Source organism: Ascaphus truei, unplaced genomic scaffold (assembly GCF_040206685.1).
Source record: "Ascaphus truei isolate aAscTru1 unplaced genomic scaffold, aAscTru1.hap1 HAP1_SCAFFOLD_3308, whole genome shotgun sequence".
Lineage (NCBI taxonomy): Eukaryota > Metazoa > Chordata > Amphibia > Anura > Ascaphidae > Ascaphus > Ascaphus truei.
Window position 1 is genome coordinate 1494 of NW_027456299.1, and position 20572 is coordinate 22065.

At 44.1% G+C, this 20572-nt stretch overlaps 1 protein-coding gene across 1 annotated transcript; it reads right to left on the minus strand.

Moving 5' to 3' along the window:
- Positions 1-666: 666 nt before the first annotated feature.
- Positions 667-15960, minus strand: LOC142483514 (myosin-13-like; the record flags this gene model as incomplete). The annotated part of the gene is made up of 28 exons (XM_075583514.1): positions 15871-15960; positions 14717-14759; positions 12343-12555; positions 12117-12260; positions 11186-11342; positions 7937-7964; positions 7458-7572; positions 6326-6418; positions 6168-6231; positions 5982-6080; positions 5665-5768; positions 5452-5590; positions 5232-5350; positions 5002-5151; positions 4707-4877; positions 4310-4619; positions 4154-4218; positions 3951-4038; positions 3631-3748; positions 2945-3068; positions 2723-2859; positions 2380-2635; positions 2049-2291; positions 1782-1958; positions 1548-1693; positions 1357-1447; positions 880-1269; positions 667-793 (listed from the first exon to the last, which is right to left on the minus strand). Coding segments are annotated over exons 3-28 (3856 nt in total), but the record flags the coding sequence as incomplete, so codon positions are not given.
- Between the last annotated feature and the right edge of the window lie 4612 nt (positions 15961-20572).

Here is a 20572-nt window from a genome sequence, read left to right on the forward strand (position 1 = left end):
TGTAGTAACATTGTAACAGGGGAGTAATCCCTGTTCAAGTAATGTGCCTTTAATCTAGCAGTGTGGTGGTTAACTGCTGGTAGTCAATTAATAAACACCACCTGCCTGATTTAGATTGCTTACAAAAGCCTGTCTTGTGAGACAGGAAGTGACTCCTTAGCTCACTTGTGAGCTGACCTTTGGAGACAGAGCAGGGGTTCTTGAGTCTCCCGGGAGAGACTGACCAAGAGAACACAGATCTCTGGAGCTGACCATATCTTGAGCTCTGCCAGAAGACACAGAAGAGCTGATTTCAAGACACAGGGAAAACTACTAAACCTGAAGCTGACACACCCTGAGGGAAGGGAGCTGAACCAGGAACTGAGAAGATTTTCCCTCCAAGAAACAGATAAGACTTTCATTCTTAAGAGACTTCTTATATCTGCTTATTTCATACTATGTGTTTGGGGCTGGGAGAAATGCTTAACTAAGGGAGATGTGAATTAATTGCATAGTGTTTCACTAGAAATACTCCCAAGTGAATAGAAGCTTTGTCCCCCCCCCCCCTGTGTTTGGATGGATTTCCTGATGAAAAGAAAAAGGCACAATAAAGCCTTATTATAATTTCACCTTATAAAAGTCTCCAATTGTGTACCTCTGTGAACGTCCGTCTACAAACATACATACCGTTCTCAGTTTGGAAGCGGGCCCTTTGCATTGTGAGATCATTGAGAAGACGTTGATGCTCATCATCCTTTGCCTTTATTTCACTGAGTTGGTCCTCGAGCACACGGCTCACTTTTTCAAGATTGGCCTTCAAGGACAAATAGCAGCGTTAGGATTTCAATACGTATAGCTCAATAAAAACAAAAAGTGACACAACTTTAACAGGTGTTTTACCTTTGATTTGGAGACATTCTCCAAGTTGCTGGCAAGGTCATCAACTTCCATCTTGAACTCGCTCTTCTCTTTCTCCAGCTTCTGTTTAACGCGCTGCAGGTTATCAATCTGTTCCCCAAGCTCAGCAACGCTGTCAGCATGCTTCTTGCGCAGAGCAGCAGCGGTGGCTTCATGCTGAAGCGTGGACTCTTCCAGGTCACGTCTCATTTTCTGGAACTCGGCTTCACGTTTCTTGTTCATCTCAATCTGGGCAGATGTCGCACCTCCAGCCTCTTCTAGCCTTTCACTGATCTCCTCAAGCTCTCTGGAGAGATCAGACCTCTGTTTCTCAACTTTGGCACGAGCTGCGCGCTCAGCTTCAATTTCCTCCTCAAGTTCTTCAATACGAGCCTAGACGGAAGAAACATTGAATTATTATACTATAAGATTAAATAGCAGAATGAGGACAATTACTAACTTCCACCTATGAAATGATACCTGCAGTTCTTTGATCTTTTTTTGCAGCTGGGACCCCAGGGACTGTTCATCCTCCATCTTTCCTTGCAGCTGGTTTATTTCAAAATCCTTTCTGTGTTTAGAAAATCATGTTAGGGATTTAATTTTGTTTTACTGACAATGTGAGGGGAAAATATCCAGTTTCAAGGAAAATATAAACAAGTAATACTAACTTCTTGAGTCTTTCCTCAGTTTGCTGTTTATCATTTTCAAGATCCATGACTGTTTCCTGTGACAACTTCAGATCACCTTCAAGTTTTCTCTTGGATCTCTCAAGGTCAAGACGAAGTTTCTTCTCTTGTTCCAGGGAACCTTCCAGCTATTTGACAGAAAAGTATTTTCAGTTTCATGGTTCTGTTGGAAAAGTATTTAATATATTCTGTAAAGATACTTTTTTTAATACTTACATCGTCTACTTGCTGTTCCAGTTTAGTTTTGGCTTTTGTCAGAGAACTGACTTTGTCCTCTTCAGCCTGAAGATCATCAAGTGTTTGCTGGTGAGCCTCTTGGAGGGCCTTCTTCTCCTTGGTAACCTTTGTGATATTCTCATCAAGTGATGACATTTCTTCCGTAAGGTTTTTCACCTGAACGTAGGGACGAAAGAGAATAAATAAATAACTATTGTTGTATGACATTTAGGTCATAGTGTTTCGCTTCAGCGCCGTTCCACACACCTTGTTTTCTGTGGCGTGTTTTTCCTTTTCTACTTTGGCCAAAGTAAGTTCCAGGTCATCAATGTCCTTCTTCAGCTCAGAGCATTCATCCTCCAGCTTCCTCTTCTTGGCTGTTAGCTCAGCATTGCTTTCCTCCTCATCTTCAAGTCTCTCTGTAAGCTCCTTGATTTTGGCTTCCAGGTGGATTTTGCTTTTGATGAGGCCTTCACATCTTTCCTCTGCATCAGCCAGGTTTTCATTTTCCTATTTGAATATGAGATGCAAATCAGCAATCTACATTACCACATACTTATGGTTTTTGTTACATATATTTGTATTTAAATCTTCTTACCGACTGACACTGCAGCTGTAAATCATTCTTTTCTTGCAGTAGGGCAACCATTTTCTCTTCCAGTTCCTTTTTTCTTGCTTCTGACTTAACCAGTGCTTCCTTGGTCTTCACAAACTCCTCTTTCATGTTTGCCATCTCCTTCTCAGTCTCGGCACTCTGCAGGAGAGGTTTAATCTTGAAGTACAGCTTCATCCATGGCCAGTGTTTGACGCTCATGAACGACCTGACATTGTACTGGATAACAAAGCAAGCGTCTCTGTTTGGAAAAAATGTAGAAGGAAGGTTAAATTAAAAAGTTACTTTTCTATCTACCATTTTTGACAGATTGTAGTGTAATCAATACCTTCGTTCCACCATTTTCTTGAACTCAATTCTCATCAAGTAACCTCTACAACGAGCCTGGGTGCGAGTGATAAGTTGGGCTAACTTGTCATCTCTCATTTCTTCCAGAACACCCAGAAGACCAGCTTTGAAGAACACCTGTAAGCAAATAAGTAATTGTTAGATATCCAAAGAGGTGATAAAGTCACTTCACCTTTAATGTATTGACAATGTATTTTCGTACCTTGGTGTGCCCAAATCTATATTGAGCGTGATCAATATCAATAGAGCCCAGAAGTTTCTCAGAAGCCTTCTTGCTGTCAATAAACTCCCCAGCTGGAATTGCGCTTGCGTTCAGCACTTTGTAACTTCACCATTAAAGTGAAAGACAGATTAGTTGAAATAATTGTCATAAAGAATAAGACCAAATAGCTGTGCATTGAATAATGTTAATCACTTCAGTGGTCCATTAAACTGAATCCTAAACCCAGACAGTAAAGACGGTGTCACCTGAAGCAGCAAATATATCCCTGTTGTGGATAGCCCACAATAAACAGGATCATAGTGTAGGAAAATACTTGCTGCTGTTTGGTTAATGTGGCTCGGTAGATCACCACCTGGATGAATAGTAGTAACAGGACAGCGCCGGTGTTCACAGCACTCCCAATGTCAAAACTGCACCTTGGTCTTGACTAAGGGCATGTATTTTGGCTCAAAACATTTGGAGTGTTGTGGACACTGCTGCGTACCTGAAACAGTCCATGTGATTATTACATGTAGCTGTTTATTGTTGTAGGTGACAAGTTGAATTTCAAGAAATGTATCTTGTTGCTGTATTTCATGGATTCATTATAGAAAAAAAAATCACCAATTAGGAATTAATAGATACATTTGAGTTTTCAAGGTCTTGTAAGAGTTGTTGATAATTACCGTTGTTTGAAGTCACCATAGAGGATTCTGCTGGGGAATCCCTTCCTGCAGATCCTGATACCTTCCAGCACACCGTTACATCTCAGCTGGTGGATGATCAGCGGGTTCTCCATGGTACCTGGAAGTATGGAAATAGATATGTTTAATAGCGTAAGAAAGGGTAAACGATATTGGACCATATATTTATTACACCATATTTACTAAGCATTGCTGTTTCACAAAACACTTTGTGGCCCATTCACTCGAGTGTTATGGAATAGCGCCATTTAGTAAATATGGGCCATTGTGTCTTCATTAGGAAGTTGTATGAAACACTTTACCAGGAGTCTTGCTCTCATTGGGAATCAGACAACGCACAAAGTGTGGGTGAGTGCTTCTCAGGTTTGTCATAAGCTTGTTCAGATTTTCCTGTAGAAGAACGAACACATGGTCTTAGAACCTTCTTTTTTTTTAGATGAATAGAGGAACCTAGTGTACTGTAGTCATGTACATAATTTAGCTATACATCCAATTTTAAACTTACCCTGAACAGAGCAGACACGGTCTGGAAAGAGCTTCCCTTCTTTTTCTTTCCACTCTTTGCATCAGCTGCAAAGTAATTAAGACAATGGGATTACAAAAATCATCACGGGACACGGGAAAAAAAAGAAGTATTACATTATAGCTGCACAATTATTACCATCAGCAGCAGTAGCATAGCTGGCGTAGAGGAAGGACAGCAGTTTAACTGAAGACTTCTGGTAGAGTAGAATAACAGACTCATTCAGTGGGTCCTTATTCTTGATGAGCCAGCCAGTGATGTTGTAATCCACAGTACCAGCATAATGCACCAGAGCGAAATGAGCTTCAAGCTTCCCTTTGCCAGGCTTGGGCTTCTCAAAGTTGTTGCACTTGCCCAGATGCTGGTCGTACAGCTTGTTCTTGAAGGAGGTGTCAGTAGCCTTGGGGAACATGCACTCCTCTTCAAGGATAGAGAAAATTCCCATTGGCTGAAAATAGAAATGCAAAGCTGGTAAGTTCCAATACAACATTTAGCTCTGTTTCTGAAGACCGGTTTTATTTATTTAGAGACCCACCTTCTCAATAAGCTCAATGCAAGCAGCCAGATCCATACCGAAGTCAATGAATTCCCATTCAATGCCTTCCTTCTTATACTCTTCCTGTTCCAGAACAAACATGTGGTGGTTGAAGAACTGTTGCAGTTTTTCATTGGTGAAATTGATGCAGAGCTGCTCCAAGCTGTTGTACTGTAAAAATGTATTGCACATAAGGTGTCAGAAATGGATTGAACCTAAATCAGCTTTTCCAATGGTTTACACTCTGCATGAAACAACAATTGGTTTCTACACATTTATAAGTAGTAGACCTTACATTAAAGATTTCAAACCCAGCAATATCCAGGACACCAATGAAGTATTGTCTTGGTTGCTTGGTATCCAGCTGTTGATTGATACGAGCGACCATCCACAAGAACAGCTTCTCATAAATTGATTTGCCGAGAGCACCAACAGAGTTGTAGACCTGAGGAGAGTAATAATGTCTTTTTAATCTGTCTACACTATTTTAATGAAGGCTAAATTATGAAATTGTAAATGAATTACCTGTTGGACAGTCTGTCCCTTGGTGACATATTCATTGCCGACCTTTACCCTTGGATAGCACAAACCCTTCAACAAGTCGGCAGAATTCAGGCCCATCAAGTAACCGATTTTATCAGCAACTACAAATTGAAGATACAGCATATTATGCCCTTGGAATAGTCTTTGTGTTGGTGCAGTTAAGACAAGTCTGCATACATCTAGTGGGAAAAGGTTCACGTACCTTCAGTGCCATCAGGCTCAGCCTGCTCCTCTCTCTGCTTTTCCTTGAATTTCAGGTTACTGTGGTGCATGACTGCTCCAGTCATCTTGTAGATCCCAATCTTTTCCTCTTGGATGAAACCCAAGATATCGATGGCGTTCTGTGAATATAAAGAGTTATTAGCTTACATTCAATATTTATACCTGTGGGTTATTGATCTCTTGCATTACTTACATCAGTAGCCAACCACTCCTCCACGTCATCAATACTCTTCACAGAAATCTCACCCATGCTGAGAGTGGGGTAATCGTATGGGTTGGTGGTGATAAGAAGCATCTCTGAATGTTGAAACATAAACAAAATGCTGTCTGAAATCTGATGCAGTAATAGTGGGGTACCCTGGTGGATGCATATCACCCAGGACCATGTGTTTTTGATACACATTACATTTCTTCTTAAACATGAACAGATGTTAACTCACATTACATTATTTTAATCACATTTTGAATTTCCCATTTATATATCAGGCAAAACAAAAAATGGTAAATTACCAACAACTTCTGGTTTCTTGTTTGTCATGATCTGGTAGAAGATATGGTAGCTTCTCTCAGCTGCAAGCTGGAATGTTACTCTGGATTTTTCCAGTAAGTCTGCAATTGTAGACGATTATATATCAGCAATGTAAGTGAGTGTATTATTGAGGGGAAAATAGACTTAATAGACAAACCAATTCTTACATGTTTCAATATCTGCAGAAGATAGCTTCCCTGTGGTTCCGAAGTGAATTCTGATGAATTTACCCTAGAAATTGGGATTGTAACAATGTATTTTTTTAATAAGTATGACATTGTCGGAGTTACACACATAAAAAGAGAGAAATATTCCTGTAACTTACAAAGCGAGATGAATTGTCATTTCTCAAAGTCTTGGCATTACCGAAGGCCTCCAGGAGAGGGTTAGCCTGAATGATTTGATCTTCAAGTGTTCCCTGTAAATAGCAAGGTCAGTATTATTCAATTTGCATGGAATTTCCTCACAATCTTTGAACATAGAGACACATTTTGTAGTGATTAAAATGTTTGCTTCTAGTAGAAGGCTCGTCTGAATGATTTGATCTTCCAGTGTTTCCTTCTTTTCCTGTGAAGCCACACACTCCTGGTTCAGTTTGCAGAGTAGATGAGCACAAACATCATGGCTGGGCAGGCCCTTATGATATATATATATATCAAACTGTGATTAGAAGGGTTAATACGGCTTTCTCAAGCTCTGGGGCATGTTGTGAAGCTGATTCAAAAGGAAGGGGAGGATGGTAAAAAGATTATTCTGTTGTCTGTAAACCATGTCAAAAGACAGGACGAGGAGCGGGGTGTGTACAGTATATGGGATGTGGTGTGAATATAGAGGAGAAAATAGCAGATATGGTGCTGATTATAGTGTGCAGATATCACCTGTAGTATTGCACTAAATAATGGACAATGGGGTGTAAAGGCTGTCACAATTTACCAGGATTAGTTTCTGGTACCCACAAGGTCAGGTGATTTCCGCTCTCAAATATTTTAAGATTACAACTGAGATGGAATAAGGGAAAGAGGCATTCTCCAAATGCACCTATGGGAACAGCAGGCTCCTATTATTATTCTGAAGGGAGGAAGAAGTACGTATTGTAGTGTGAGTCTCTCCTAATGAAGCAAATCCTGCCCCATTAGCGAGGAGTGTATGGATTAGGTTGACCAACATTTGAAGTGAATGAGTGTGCCCGGTGCTGCTCTATACGTGGCCCTGTGTATGTATGTCTTTATTTATGGTCCTGCTCTATACGTGGCCCTGTGTATGTATGTCTTTATTTATGGTCCTGCTCTATACGTGGCCCTGTGTATGTATGTCTTTATTTATGGTCCTGCTCTATACGTGGCCCTGTGTATGTATGTCTTTATTTATGGTACTGCTCTATACGTGGCCCTGTGTATGTATGTCTTTATTTATGGTCCTGCTCTATACGTGGCCCTGTGTATGTATGAACACTTCACCTGTAGCTTGTTGACAACTTCCTTTTTCTTCGAAGGGTCTACAGCAGCTGCAATTGTTGCAAAGTACTGGATGACACGTTTGGTGTTGACCGTTTTCCCAGCTCCTGATTCTCCGCTGTTGAAAGTAGAAGATAAAACATAGCAGCAATGTCTGTCACGCCGAGGACTTTCCCAGAACTGGTGAGCCCCTGGACCAGACACGGTGATTTCGCTGTGAGACCCCCACTCCGGAGAAGTTTCGCGGTAATTTCCCTGTTCGTTGTTTATCAGTGAAGATGACATGATTATAATTCCCAGCGTTCCCCTCTTGGATTGACTACAATCCCACGTTCCCCCCTCACCAGGGAGTCCTCTATTCATAAGAAAATGTTGCTTCTTATCTACATTTCTCGCAGTTCAGATGATATGTCAAAATGGGACAGAATTGGAGTTCTAGCTCCTGTAATAGCTGAGGTTAATAATGAGCTCATTTCACTTACGTAATCAGGATAGACTGGTTTTCACGATCTGAAAAAGAAGATGTGCAGTCAATTCATTTTTGTCAATGTGTGTGTGTGTGTGTATGGATATATATATATATACACACACATGTATCTTGAGAAGATAACTTATGTATTTAGTGCAGGTACAGGCTAATATGGGGATTACCCTGATGGGGTTAGAGGCATGAATAATTTTTCTCTCAAAAGATGCAACTAAATGACTCATTTGTTATAAGACTTAGGGGCCTATTCACAAAGCAGTGTTAAGCTGTTTAATGGGCGATAAACGCCCTTATTGCGCGATACTGCCCGCTGTGCTATTCACAAAGCAGTGATAACAGCGCAGTATCGCGCTATAATGGCCTTTTAACGACCATTAACAGCCAGAGGCAAAAAGTTGTCCGACAAGCAAAAAAAAGACAAAATCGCTATTGTTTACCAGTAATAGCTATTCACTAAACAGTGATAAGCTTATCGAACTTTTAAAAAACTTGGATTTTTTTCTTAGTGAATACCATTTTTACCAATATGTTTTAGTGCGCGATAAATCTATACAAAGGCGTTCAGCAAAGCACTGATTTTATCACTGTTTAGTGAATAAACCCCTTAGGATCAAAACGTAGAGTTTCACTAATAAATTGCAAGTCTATTTGGGAGGAGCGCAGGGTCTGTGTATTTGGGAGGAGCGCTGGGTCTGTGTATTTGGGAGGAGCGCAGGGTCTGTGTATTTGGGAGGAGCTCAGTGTCTGTGTATTTGGGAGGAGCGCGGGGTCTGTGTATTTGGGATGAGCGCGGGGTCTGTGTATTTGGGAGGAGCGCAGGGTCTGTGTATTTGGGAGGAGCGCGGGGGTCTGTGTATTTGGGAGGAGCGCGGGGTCTGTGTATTTGGGAGGAGCGCAGGGTCTGTGTATTTGGGAGGAGCGCAGGGTCTGTGTATTTGGGAGGAGCGCGGGGTCTGTGTATTTGGGAGGAGCGCGGGGTCTGTGTATTTGGGAGGAGCGCAGGGTCTGTGTATTTGGGAGGAGCGCAGGGTCTGTGTATTTGGGAGGAGCGCAGGGTCTGTGTATTTGGGAGGAGCGCGAGCTCTGTGTATTTGGGAGGAGCGCAGGGTTGTGTATTTGGGAGGAGCGCTGGGTCTGTGTATTTGGGAGGAGCGCAGGGTCTGTGTATTTGGGAGGAGCGCGAGCTCTGTGTATTTGGGAGGAGCGCAGGGTTGTGTATTTGGGAGGAGCGTTGGGTCTGTATTTGGGAGGAGCTCAGTGTCTGTGTATTTGGGAGGAGCGCAGGGTCTGTGTATTTGGGAGGAGCGCTGGGTCTGTGTATTTGGGAGGAGCGCAGGGTCTGTGTATTTGGGAGGAGCGCAGGGTCTGTGTATTTGAGAGGAGCGCGGGGTCTGTGTATTTGGGAGGAGCGCGGGGTCTGTGTATTTGGGAGGAGCGCGGGGTCTGTGTATTTGGGAGGAGCGCGGGGTCTGTGTATTTGGGAGGAGCGCGGGGTCTGTGTATTTGGGAGGAGCGCGGGGTCTGTGTATTTGGGAGGAGCGCGGGGTCTGTGTATTTGGGAGGAGCGCGGGGTCTGTGTATTTGGGAGGAGCGCGGGTCTGTGTATTTGGGAGGAGCACGGGTCTGTGTATTTGGGAGGAGCGCGGGTCTGTGTATTTGGGAGGAGCGCAGGGTCTGTGTATTTGGGAGGAGCGCGGGGTCTGTGTATTTGGGAGGAGCGCGGGGTCTGTGTATTTGGGAGGAGCGCGGGTCTGTGTATTTGGGAGGAGCGCGGGTCTGTGTATTTGGGAGGAGCGCGGGGTCTGTGTATTTGGGAGGAGCGCAGGGTCTGTGTATTTGGGAGGAGCGCGGGGTCTGTGTATTTGGGAGGAGCGCGGGGTCTGTGTATTTGGGAGGAGCGCGGGGTCTGTGTATTTGGGAGGAGCGCGGGGTCTGTGTATTTGGGAGGAGCGCGGGGTCTGTGTATTTGGGAGGAGGACGGGGTCTGTGTATTTGGGAGGAGGGCGGGGTCTGTGTATTTGGGAGGAGCGCGGGGTCTGTGTATTTGGGAGGAGCGCGGGGTCTGTGTATTTGGGAGGAGCGCAGGGTCTGTGTATTTGGGAGGAGCGCGAGCTCTGTGTATTTGGGAGGAGCGCGGGGTCTGTGTATTTGGGAGGAGCGCGGGGGTCTGTGTATTTGGGAGGAGCGCGGGGTCTGTGTATTTGGGAGGAGCGCGGGGTCTGTGTATTTGGGAGGAGCGCTGGGTCTGTGTATTTGGGAGGAGGGCGGGGTCTGTGTATTTGGGAGGAGCGCGGGGTCTGTGTATTTGGGAGGAGCGCGGGGTCTGTGTATTTGGGAGGAGCGCTGGGTCTGTGTATTTGGGAGGAGGGCGGGGTCTGTGTATTTGGGAGGAGGGCGGGGTCTGTGTATTTGGGAGGAGGGCGGGGTCTGTGTATTTGGGAGGAGGGCGGGGTCTGTGTATTTGGGAGGAGGGCGGGGTCTGTGTATTTGGGAGGAGGGCGGGGTCTGTGTATTTGGGAGGAGGGCGGGGTCTGTGTATTTGGGAGGAGGGCGGGGTCTGTGTATTTGGGAGGAGGGCGGGGTCTGTGTATTTGGGAGGAGGGCGGGGTCTGTGTATTTGGGAGGAGGGCGGGGTCTGTGTATTTGGGAGGAGGGCGGGGTCTGTGTATTTGGGAGGAGGGCGGGGTCTGTGTATTTGGGAGGAGGGCGGGGTCTGTGTATTTGGGAGGAGGGCGGGTTCTGTGTATTTGGGAGGAGGGCGGGGTCTGTGTATTTGGGAGGAGTGCGGGGTCTGTGTATTTGGCGGTTGTATTTTGTGTACATATGCATGCTTAGATTGTAAGCTCTTCTTGGCCTAATGTTACTGTCATGTATGTAACTTGTCACTATGTATGTAACTATGTAACTTGTCATGTATGAAGAGCTTATTCCCATTATGTCTTATATTTTTATGTCACAGCAGGGGTAGGTTTGAGCTCATCTAATTCTGTATGTGTGTAAGTGTGTATGTGTGTATATATGTATATAAATGTGTATATATATATATATATAATATACACACACACATATATACGCATATTTATGTTTATATGCTGTATTCAAAAAAGCGATACGTGACTCTCCAGGGGGCTGATTCCATTCGTGCTGAAGCGGAGGTTCATCAGGTAACAGCCACTGTAGTTGACTCATAACTAATAATGTATCATATTTGAAAGATGAAAGTTACGTATGATAAGCATGTTACCGGTTAACATGAACTGATAGGCGTTATCAGAGATGGAGAAGATGTGGGGTGGGGCTTCCTGTCGCTTCTTCCCTCGGTAATTGTTAACGACCTCCGGGTTGTATACTGGCAGCCACTTGTAGGGATTCACCGTGACACAGAAAAGGCCGGAGTATGTCTGCAATGTAACACAGAGGGGTGAGACAGTGTGTGTGTGTGTGTGTGTGTGTCTGTGTCTGTGTCTGTGTCTGTGTGTGTGTGTGTGTGTGTGTGTGTGTGTGTGTGTGTGTGTGTGTGTGTGTGTGTGTGTGTGTGTGTGTGTGTATAATAACTGTATTTCATATAGCGGTTTTCTCCCAATGGGAGTCGGCGCATCACAGTGACAGTATAGCGTGCGGTACACAGCACATAGAGCACATAGGAATGTTACAGACATGTTGGTGCCTGAGGCACAGGGAGATAAAGTGACTTGCCCAAGGTCACAAGGAGCCGACATCGGGAATTGAATCAGGGTCCCTGCTTCAGTGTCATTGTTATCAGAGTCGGTGTCTTTACTCGCCGCGCCTTTACTCGCCGGGCCTTTACTCCCTGAGCTTTACTCGCTGAGCCTTTACTCGCTGAGCCTTTACTCGCTGAGCCTTTACTCGCTGAGCCTTTACTCGCCGAGCCTTTACTCCCTGAGCCTTTACTCGCTGAGCCTTTACTCCCTGAGCCTTTACTCGCTGAGCCTTTACTCGCTGAACCTTTACTCCCTGAGTCTTTACTCGCTGAGCCTTTACTCGCTGAACCTTTACTCGCTGAGCCTTTACTCGCTGAGCCTTTACTCGCTGAACCTTTACTCGCTGAGCCTTTACTCGCTGAGCCTTTACTCGCTGAGCCTTTACTCGCTGAGCCTTTACTCGCTGAGCCTTTGTAGTGTGGGGTATCCTTATTTAAATGAAACCAGACTTACGTAGATCATCCAGGCGGCGTAACGCTCTTTGAGGTTAAACAGCACGGAGGCCTCGTTCAGATGGGTCAACATGGCCATGTCTTCAATTTTATCGAACTTGGGAGGGTTTTGGGGGTTGACTTGGTCTTCTCTAACAGTTACGGTCTGGAATGAAAGGAGACAGCACTCAGTGGGACACAGTAACACCCCATTTTATAATAAGCAAAATACTATTTTATATAATTACGTTTCCACGTTCGGTGTCCACTGTTATTTTACCGCCCTCACGCGCCGTGATCAGACCTTTGATGTAAAGCTCTTTATCGTCATGCACAAAGCAGCTGTTTCTGGCATCAAATGGCTTGTTCTGAGCCTCCAGTCTCTCCTTGTCAGACTTGCGCAAGTAAGGTGCCGCCTCTCCGAAGTGCGCCATTTCCGCGTCCCCCATGGTTGCAGTTTACTGGAATAGAGAACAAATACAATTGTTATAGGAGTAAAAACAATAATACAAAATGATTCCATTATTTCACTGGAAATTACAAACGGCGAGTGACAAATTGTACAAATCTGTATAAAGATAGAACTTTATTGTAGAGGTAAGAGCTGAGCTAGTACCCCAAAGTGGGAGATTCCGGAGTATGGACATTGGGGGCCTCATACTGTAGCTGATAAAGTGTTACGTCCATGGGGAGTTTCTGCTGAAAACGTCCTCCTCGGCCTCTTCGTGGATATATAATAAGGCCCGAAGCGCAAAGCTTTAGCAGGGAGCGCAATGGTTAAAAGGAAGATGCTATTCAATCGCACACGTGTAAAACGCTTTTAGAATGTACATAAGATGACTTAAGCTCACTGATCTTCAAACACAATGTCGCTGAACTCTTCTCCAGCAAGGGACAGGGGCAGCAGTATATACTAAAGAGGCCATACAGAGAGGCCGTGCTGCCGTGTTCCTCTGGGAGATGAGTCTTACAGCAATGTAAGTAGTCCGATGTGACTGAGAGAGAGAAGCAATGCGCTCCCAGCAGCGAGCGAAAGCATGTCCCGAAATAGGAGGCCCGCAGGATGGAAAGAGAGCAAGGAAACCTGTGTTGGACGTAGGAGGTGGAAGGGAAGCTGTGCGTGATTACCGCGTGTGATTACAGCGTGTGATTACTTCTCGTGATACAGCGCGTTATTACTGCGCGTGATACAGCGCGTTATTACTGCGCGTGATTACCGCGTGTGATTACTGCTCGTGATACAGCGCGTTATTACCGCGTGTGATTACTGCGCGTTATTACTGCGCGTGATACTGCGCTGCTGGGTCGAGGAGCGGCTTTGGAAAAGAATTACAAGTGTCAGAAAATGAAATGGTGCATACATCATAGCAGAACATATTAAGGACGCGCGTGACTAACATTCCTTTTGCGCCTTGGTTTGGAGATGGATATTTTCAAAACATTACGTGTTTGACATTTGCTATTTCTGTCAATATAATGTTCTTTATTTTTACATCGAAACCAGGTTCTATTGAGACTGTTGTATTAAAAAAGTGTTGAAACCAATTCTGCTTTTCAGCCATGAAGGGTTAAATAGTGCCTCAAAATCAGAATTATTATACAAAAGTGTAAATGTAGCAACATCTGGGGAGGAATCACATAAATCTCCAGGAAACCGTTTAAAAGGACGGTGGAGAAGAATAGCAGCGCTTTGCCGCTGCAGCTAGGTAATGGAAGGGACACATTATTACTTGTAACGCTGCAGCAAGAACTGGACTCACAAACGTGTATGTCTATATCCAGAGTTCGACCTCTCTCACAGCTCTGGCCTTTGTGCAAACCCTTCCGACTCCCAAAGGATGTGCACCGCCCGTCACTTCTCCTCCCGCATTTGGGAATTCCCAGTATTTGCTTTCAGTCTCATTGTGTAGGAATGGAAGGCTTGGCTCGGCTCGGCTTTGCTCGGCTCGGCTTTGCTCGGCTCGGCTCGGCTTTGCTCGGCTCGGCTTGGCTCGGCTTTGCTTAGCTCGGCTTTGCTTAGCTCGGCTCGGCTCGGCTTTGCTTGGCTCGGCTTTGCTCAGCTTGGCTCGGCTTTGCTCGGCTCGGCTTTGCTTGGCTCGGCTTTGCTCAGCTTGGCTCGGCTTTGCTCGGCTCGGCTTTGCTCAGCTTGGCTCGGCTTTGCTTAGCTCAGCTCGGCTCGGCTTTGCTGGGCTCGGCTTTGCTCGGCTCGGCTTTGCTCGGCTTGGCTTTGCTTAGCTCAGCTCGGCTCGGCTTTGCTTAGCTCGGCTTGGCTCGGCTTGGCTTGGCTCGGCTTGGCTCGGCTTTGCTTAGCTCAGCTGGATAAATCTCACCCTTACTTAATTGGGGATGTTAAAATGTTTTTTTTTTTTAAACGATGCGTCCCTTATTCATTTTCGTACATTGAAATGGAATACTGCTCGAGGGGTTAGAGGCGGTTGGGTTTCTATAATCAATAGCATTAATTAAATGTGTACATATTGTATCTTTATACAGCACAGATAATGTCGGCAGTGCTTCACGAAATAAACCATAGTATACATGGAATTAGAAGACAATATGTGCAAGGAATATAAATCCAGCGCAGAGTTTCCCGTCTGCGTTCTGCCTCACGCCGCCGCTTACCTCTTGGTGACTCCCACTCACAGAAATGAAATTCCCCACAAAGCTGCAAAGAGAAGCACGAGAAACACCTGCTTATTTCTGCTCAGGGGGCACTTTTATATCCAAATCATAGGGCAGAACTAAGCAAAGCAGCAAGTTTCAATCAGTAGAGACGGAAGACCAGGCAAAAAATATATGGATGTCATTAGCACAATGCCTAAAGCAATCATTAAGGGACCCCTCAAAATCTGTGGGGAACCCTCCCCTTATACATTGAGTGCTCACATTTACCGGAGGTCAAACAACTGCTATGTTATTTCAGATGTGACATTATTACGTGAGGTACGTGTGTATATATATATATATATATATATATATACATATATATACACACACACACACACAAAATAAAAGAAGTAATCCGGCACTCCTGTAATGGTACAATAATGGGTTGGGGCTTGTACCATAGAAATAAATAGCATACGTTACCAGCGATGAGATGGTAAGAAGGCAATAGCACTCAGTGGGTATCAAAGAATAATTATTTGTATTTCTTAATATATATATATATATATATATATATATATATATATAATATATATATATATATATCTCAGAGAACCACTACACAGTGCAGTGAGTCTGTTAAATGCTGTGTATTGTACTCTGCTATAGTAAAACCCCACACATTCATCTAGTTTTGTGGAGAAGTTAATAGAGGTGGACTGGGAACAAAACAAGATAAATACGTTTAAATCCAACTCCCCATCAAATCTGATCCAAGTTGAACCCTACAGTCAATAATGTTTTCCGGCAACGGTTTAGTTCATATCACCGGATAGATTTTCTCTTGAACTCTTTTCTATGCTCAATATCTTTGTTTTTTAATTTTACAACTATCCTATTCTGTAAGTTTGGCCAAGAAATCAACATTAATGAGGCTAGATGAGAACAGCTGCACAATGTCATTTTGAGAGGTCTCCTTAATACATGTTGTGTCTCCCTTCTAGGGTAAGAGTGACACAGATTTGAGTCAACAAAGTATCTATTTCCAGCCCCAAACTACCAATTATCTGCACTCTCAATCCTTCGCCTCCTCACAGTGCAAGTTCCTATGTCACTGAAGGAATATATAGGCTTCAATAGGAAGGAAATACAGTTCCTTTAGACTTTACCTGAATTGACTTTTCAATAAATACTTTCTTTTAGAGAAGTAATATCCAGCGGATTAATCAACTGACTGTCTTTCCTGCAAAGGCTCGATCAAAAGGAAAGCAACTTACCCGGAGGAGACCACCTTGCAAGTGTCTTGTGAGGGCGCCCGCCTCCTTTATACACACGCGCCTCTGCAGAGCGAGCAGACGGACTTCTATGTATGGAAAGTTTATGTTGAAGGCGTTACATTTTCATTTCCCAGGAATCCTATCCTGTTTTGTATTAATGCTAATTATAACCTTCACTCACTTGGTCCATAAAAAAAAAAACATAGCTGCCTTGGTTTGGTTCTTCAGGGAGCGTGCCCTCCTCGGATGTGGCTGAAGTATTTTGTAGGACATCTCAAGGAGATAGACATATTTCTGGAATGCAAGTGTTGTCTTTTCCAGTCTGCAATGTCAGACAATGACAATCAGACATTATTCAGACTTGGGAGCGTTACCTATAAACCTTCCTGTGCTGTTTGATGAAATAACACCTTTCAGATTATGTATAGTTTTGTGCTCAGATAATTTACAGGTGGTTCAAGCAGGTTTTTCAGATGATATTTTTTGCTGTTTTACAGCCCGGAGAGATCTGTATCAAAGTCTCCCCGCTGGCAAAACCGGGCAAACTTGGAATAATTACAATGCAGCACATTTATCAAGAAAAAAGTCCCATCGGAAGTAAGGGGATTCTGGGGTGTGATAAACCTGGTGTTTATTTGCCAGAGTTTTGCGGCCAGGAGACTGATGCATAGCCTCCTAATGTCCATAATACCATAGGAAACGTCATATTATTCTTATTTTTTATTTGCATGGCACCAGCATATTCCGCAGTACAATGTGGAAGGGACGACAGTGACCGTGACATTGTGTGACAAACGTACAGATATGAGAGGACAAAGTGAGATGATACGGAGGAGGTCCCGGACAGTCTAGATAAATGTTTCTTATCCACGGAGTTTGGCTGGTGCAGAAATGAGCACACAGATTGCTGGCTCGTGGCCGGGACAAAGTGTGCCGTGGTGCACACGACCATTTCCAGGCCTTCTCTTACACTGTGCCGTTGTTCAGCTATTTATCGTAGAGAAGCAGAAACATGGCTGGACACGCTGCACAATGGGCAGAAACACATACACATCCCGCATATTTAGAGAGGCCGCATGCTTCCTGGGCACACCTCCTTTGGCAGCACATAGGAACACCCTGTCAATGTGGTCAGTGTGTGGACTCTGGTCAGTGTACTTTCCTGTGTGTGGACTCCTTGTGGTCAGTGCTTTCCTGTGTGTGGACTCCTTGTGGTCAGTGCTTTTCTGTGTATCAGAGGTATTTGCTCACACAGAGTTTCCAGCAGAAATCCCACTTTCCCACTGTTTCTTTCTTTAATTTTTCTCCTTATGTGTATAAGTAAAGCGTGTAACAGTGTATCATTGCACGCTTGCCTAAATATAACAATGTATCGTTGTGTGCTTACCTAAATGTAACAATGTATCGTTGTGCGCGTACCTAAATGTAACAATGTATCATTGCACGCTTGCCTAAATATAACAATGTATCGTTGTGCGCTTACCTAAATGTAACAATGTATCGTTGTGCGCTTGCCTAAATGTAACAATGTATCATTGCACGCTTGCCTAAATATAACAATGTATCGTTGTGCGCTTACCTAAATGTAACAATGTATCGTTGTGCGCGTACCTAAATGTAACAATGTATCATTGCACGCTTGCCTAAATATAACAATGTATCGTTGTGCGCTTACCTAAATGTAACAATGTATCGTTGTGCGCTTGCCTAAATGTAACAATGTATCATTGCACGCTTGCCTAAATGTAACAATGTATAGTTGTGCGCTTACCTAAATGTAACAATGTATCGTTGTGCGCTTGCCTAAATGTAACAATGTATCATTGCACGCTTGCCTAAATGTAACAAGGTAGCACTGTACGCTTACCTAAATGTAACAATGTATAGTTGTGCGCTTACCTAAATGTAACAATGTATCACTGTGCGCTTGCCTAAATGTAACAATGTATCGTTGTGCGCTTACCTAAATGTAACAATGTATCGTTGTGCTCTTACCTAAATGTAACAATGTATCGTTGTGCTCCTACCTAAATGTAACAATGTATCGTTGTGCTCTTCCCTAAATGTAACAATGTATCACTGTGCGCTTGCCTAAATGTAACAATGTATCGTTGTGCGCTTGCCTAAATGTAACAATGTATCGTTGTGCTCTTACCTAAATGTAACAATGTATCGTTGTGCGCTTACCTAAATGTGACAATGTATCGTTGTGCTCTTACCTAAATGTAACAATGTATCGTTGTGCGCTTACCTAAATGTAACAATGTATCATTGTGCGCTTACCTAAATGTAACAATGCATCGTTGTGCTCTTACCTAAATGTAACAAAGTATCGTTGTGCTCTTACCTAAATGTAACAATGTATCGTTGTGCTCTTACCTAAATGTAACAATGTATCGTTGTGCTCCTACCTAAATGTAACAAAGTATCGTTGTGCGCTTACCTAAATGTAACAATGTATTGTATTGTATTGTATGTCTTTATTTATATGAAGCCATAAATGTACATAGCGCTTCACAGTAGTAATACATATCATATAAATAACAAATAATATAAATAACAGAGCATGGGAATAAGTGCTTCAGACATACTGTAAAAGTAACATTAAGGAAGAGGAGTCCCTGCTCCGAGGAGCTTACAGTCTAATTGGTAGGTAGGGAGAACGTACAGAGACAGTAGGAGGGAGTTCTGGTAAGTGCGTCTGCAGGGGGCCAAGCTTTATGTATCGTGTTCAGAATGTCCACAGTGCTATTCATATGCTTCTTTAAGCAGATGTGTCTTAGGCTGCAGTCCCAGTAATGTCTGTGACACGCGCGCCCGGCGGGAGGGGGGCGGTGCGTGTCACAGCGCTAACCGCGATCTGCGGTCTGTGAGGAGAGGAGAATCTTGCGACGGGAGGGGGCGTGGTTGGGGATTTGCGGGGGCGTGGCCATTACGTCACGCGGCTGGTTCGCCCTCATTGGGTGAACCGCCGGTGGGGGCGTGGCCACGCCTCCGTCGCTAGGAGTAAACTCAATTTTATTGAGTCGTGAAAAACCTGCCGCACGGCGCGGCTGCAGCTTCTGCGTGACGGTGCGTAGTGGGCCCAGCCCCATTGAGGGGCGGTGCTTACACACACAGTGCACGCCGCGCCGTGCGCACAGGCTGTACTGGGACCACAGCCTTAAGGTGAGTCTTAAAGGTGGATAGAGAGGGTGCTAGTCGGGTACTGAGGGGAAGGGCATTCCAGAGGTGCGGGGCAGAAAGTGAGAAAGGTTTAAGGCGGGAGAGGGCTTTAGATTTATTTATTTATTTATAAAATATTTTACCAGGAGGTAATACATTGAGAGTTACCTCTCGTTCTTACGTATGTCCTGGGCACAGAGTAAAACAAATAATACATGGTTACAAATACAGTTACATAAATGAGCAGGGTATACATTATATACAAGACATTGCATGCACAGTTACAGATAATATATATTATAGGCGTATGTAACAGTTACAGATAATATATATTATGAGCGTATGAAACAGTTACAGACCAGATTAAAATGTGAGACAGCCTTAGATTTGAAAGAACTTAAGCTGGTGGTGGATGTGAGAGTCTCTGGTAGGTTGTTCCAGTTTTGGGGAGCACGGAAGGAGAAGGAGGAACGTCCGGATACTTTGTTGAGTCTTGGGACCATGAATAGTCTTTTGGAGTCTGATCTCAGGTGATAGGTGCTGCATGTGGTAGGGGTGAGGAGCTTGTTCAGGTAGCTGGGTAGCTTGCCCAGAAAGTATTTGAGGGTGAGACAGGAAAGGTGAACTTTGCGCCTAGACTCTAGTGATGACCAATCTAGTTCTTTGAGCATTTCGCAGTGATGTGTGTTGTAGTTGCATTGGAGAACAAAACGACAAATTGAATTGTAGAGGGTGTCAAGTTTGCTAAGCTGGTTTGAGGAGCCGAGCCATATACTATGTCTCCATAGTCAATAATTGGCATTAGCATCTGCTGTGCAATACGCTTTCTGACCAGGAGACTTAGGGAGGATTTGTTCCTGTAAAGTACCCCTAGTTTGGCATAGGTCTTGGTTGTCAGGGTATCAATGTGCATCCCGAATGTTAAGTGGGAGTCAAACCATAAGCCCAGGTATTTAAAACTAGTGACAGGAGTTAGGGTGGTGTTAGCGTTGGTTCTAATCAGGAGCTCAGTCACTGGAAGCTTTACAAATTTAGTCTTGGTCCCAAATACCATTGTTACAGTCTTGTCAGTGTTTAAAAACAGTTTGTTTTGGGAAATCCAGTTTTCGAGTCTCAAAAAGTCAGACTGAAGTATGTGTTGAAGGTCAGAGAGGCTATGGCTGTGTGCATACAGGATTGTGTCATCTGCATACATGTGTATTGAGGCTTCCTTACAAGCTGTGGGAAGATCATTAATGAACACTGAGAAGAGTAGGGGCCCCAGAACAGAGCCTTGCGGGACACCACAGGTGATATCCAGGGGTTTGGAGTTAGAGCCTGAGATGGACACATGTTGGGATCTTCCTGATAGGTAGGACTGAAACCAGTTTAAAGCATGTTTCCCTATTCCAGAGCTCTGGAGTTTGTTAAGCAGGATAACATGATCAAC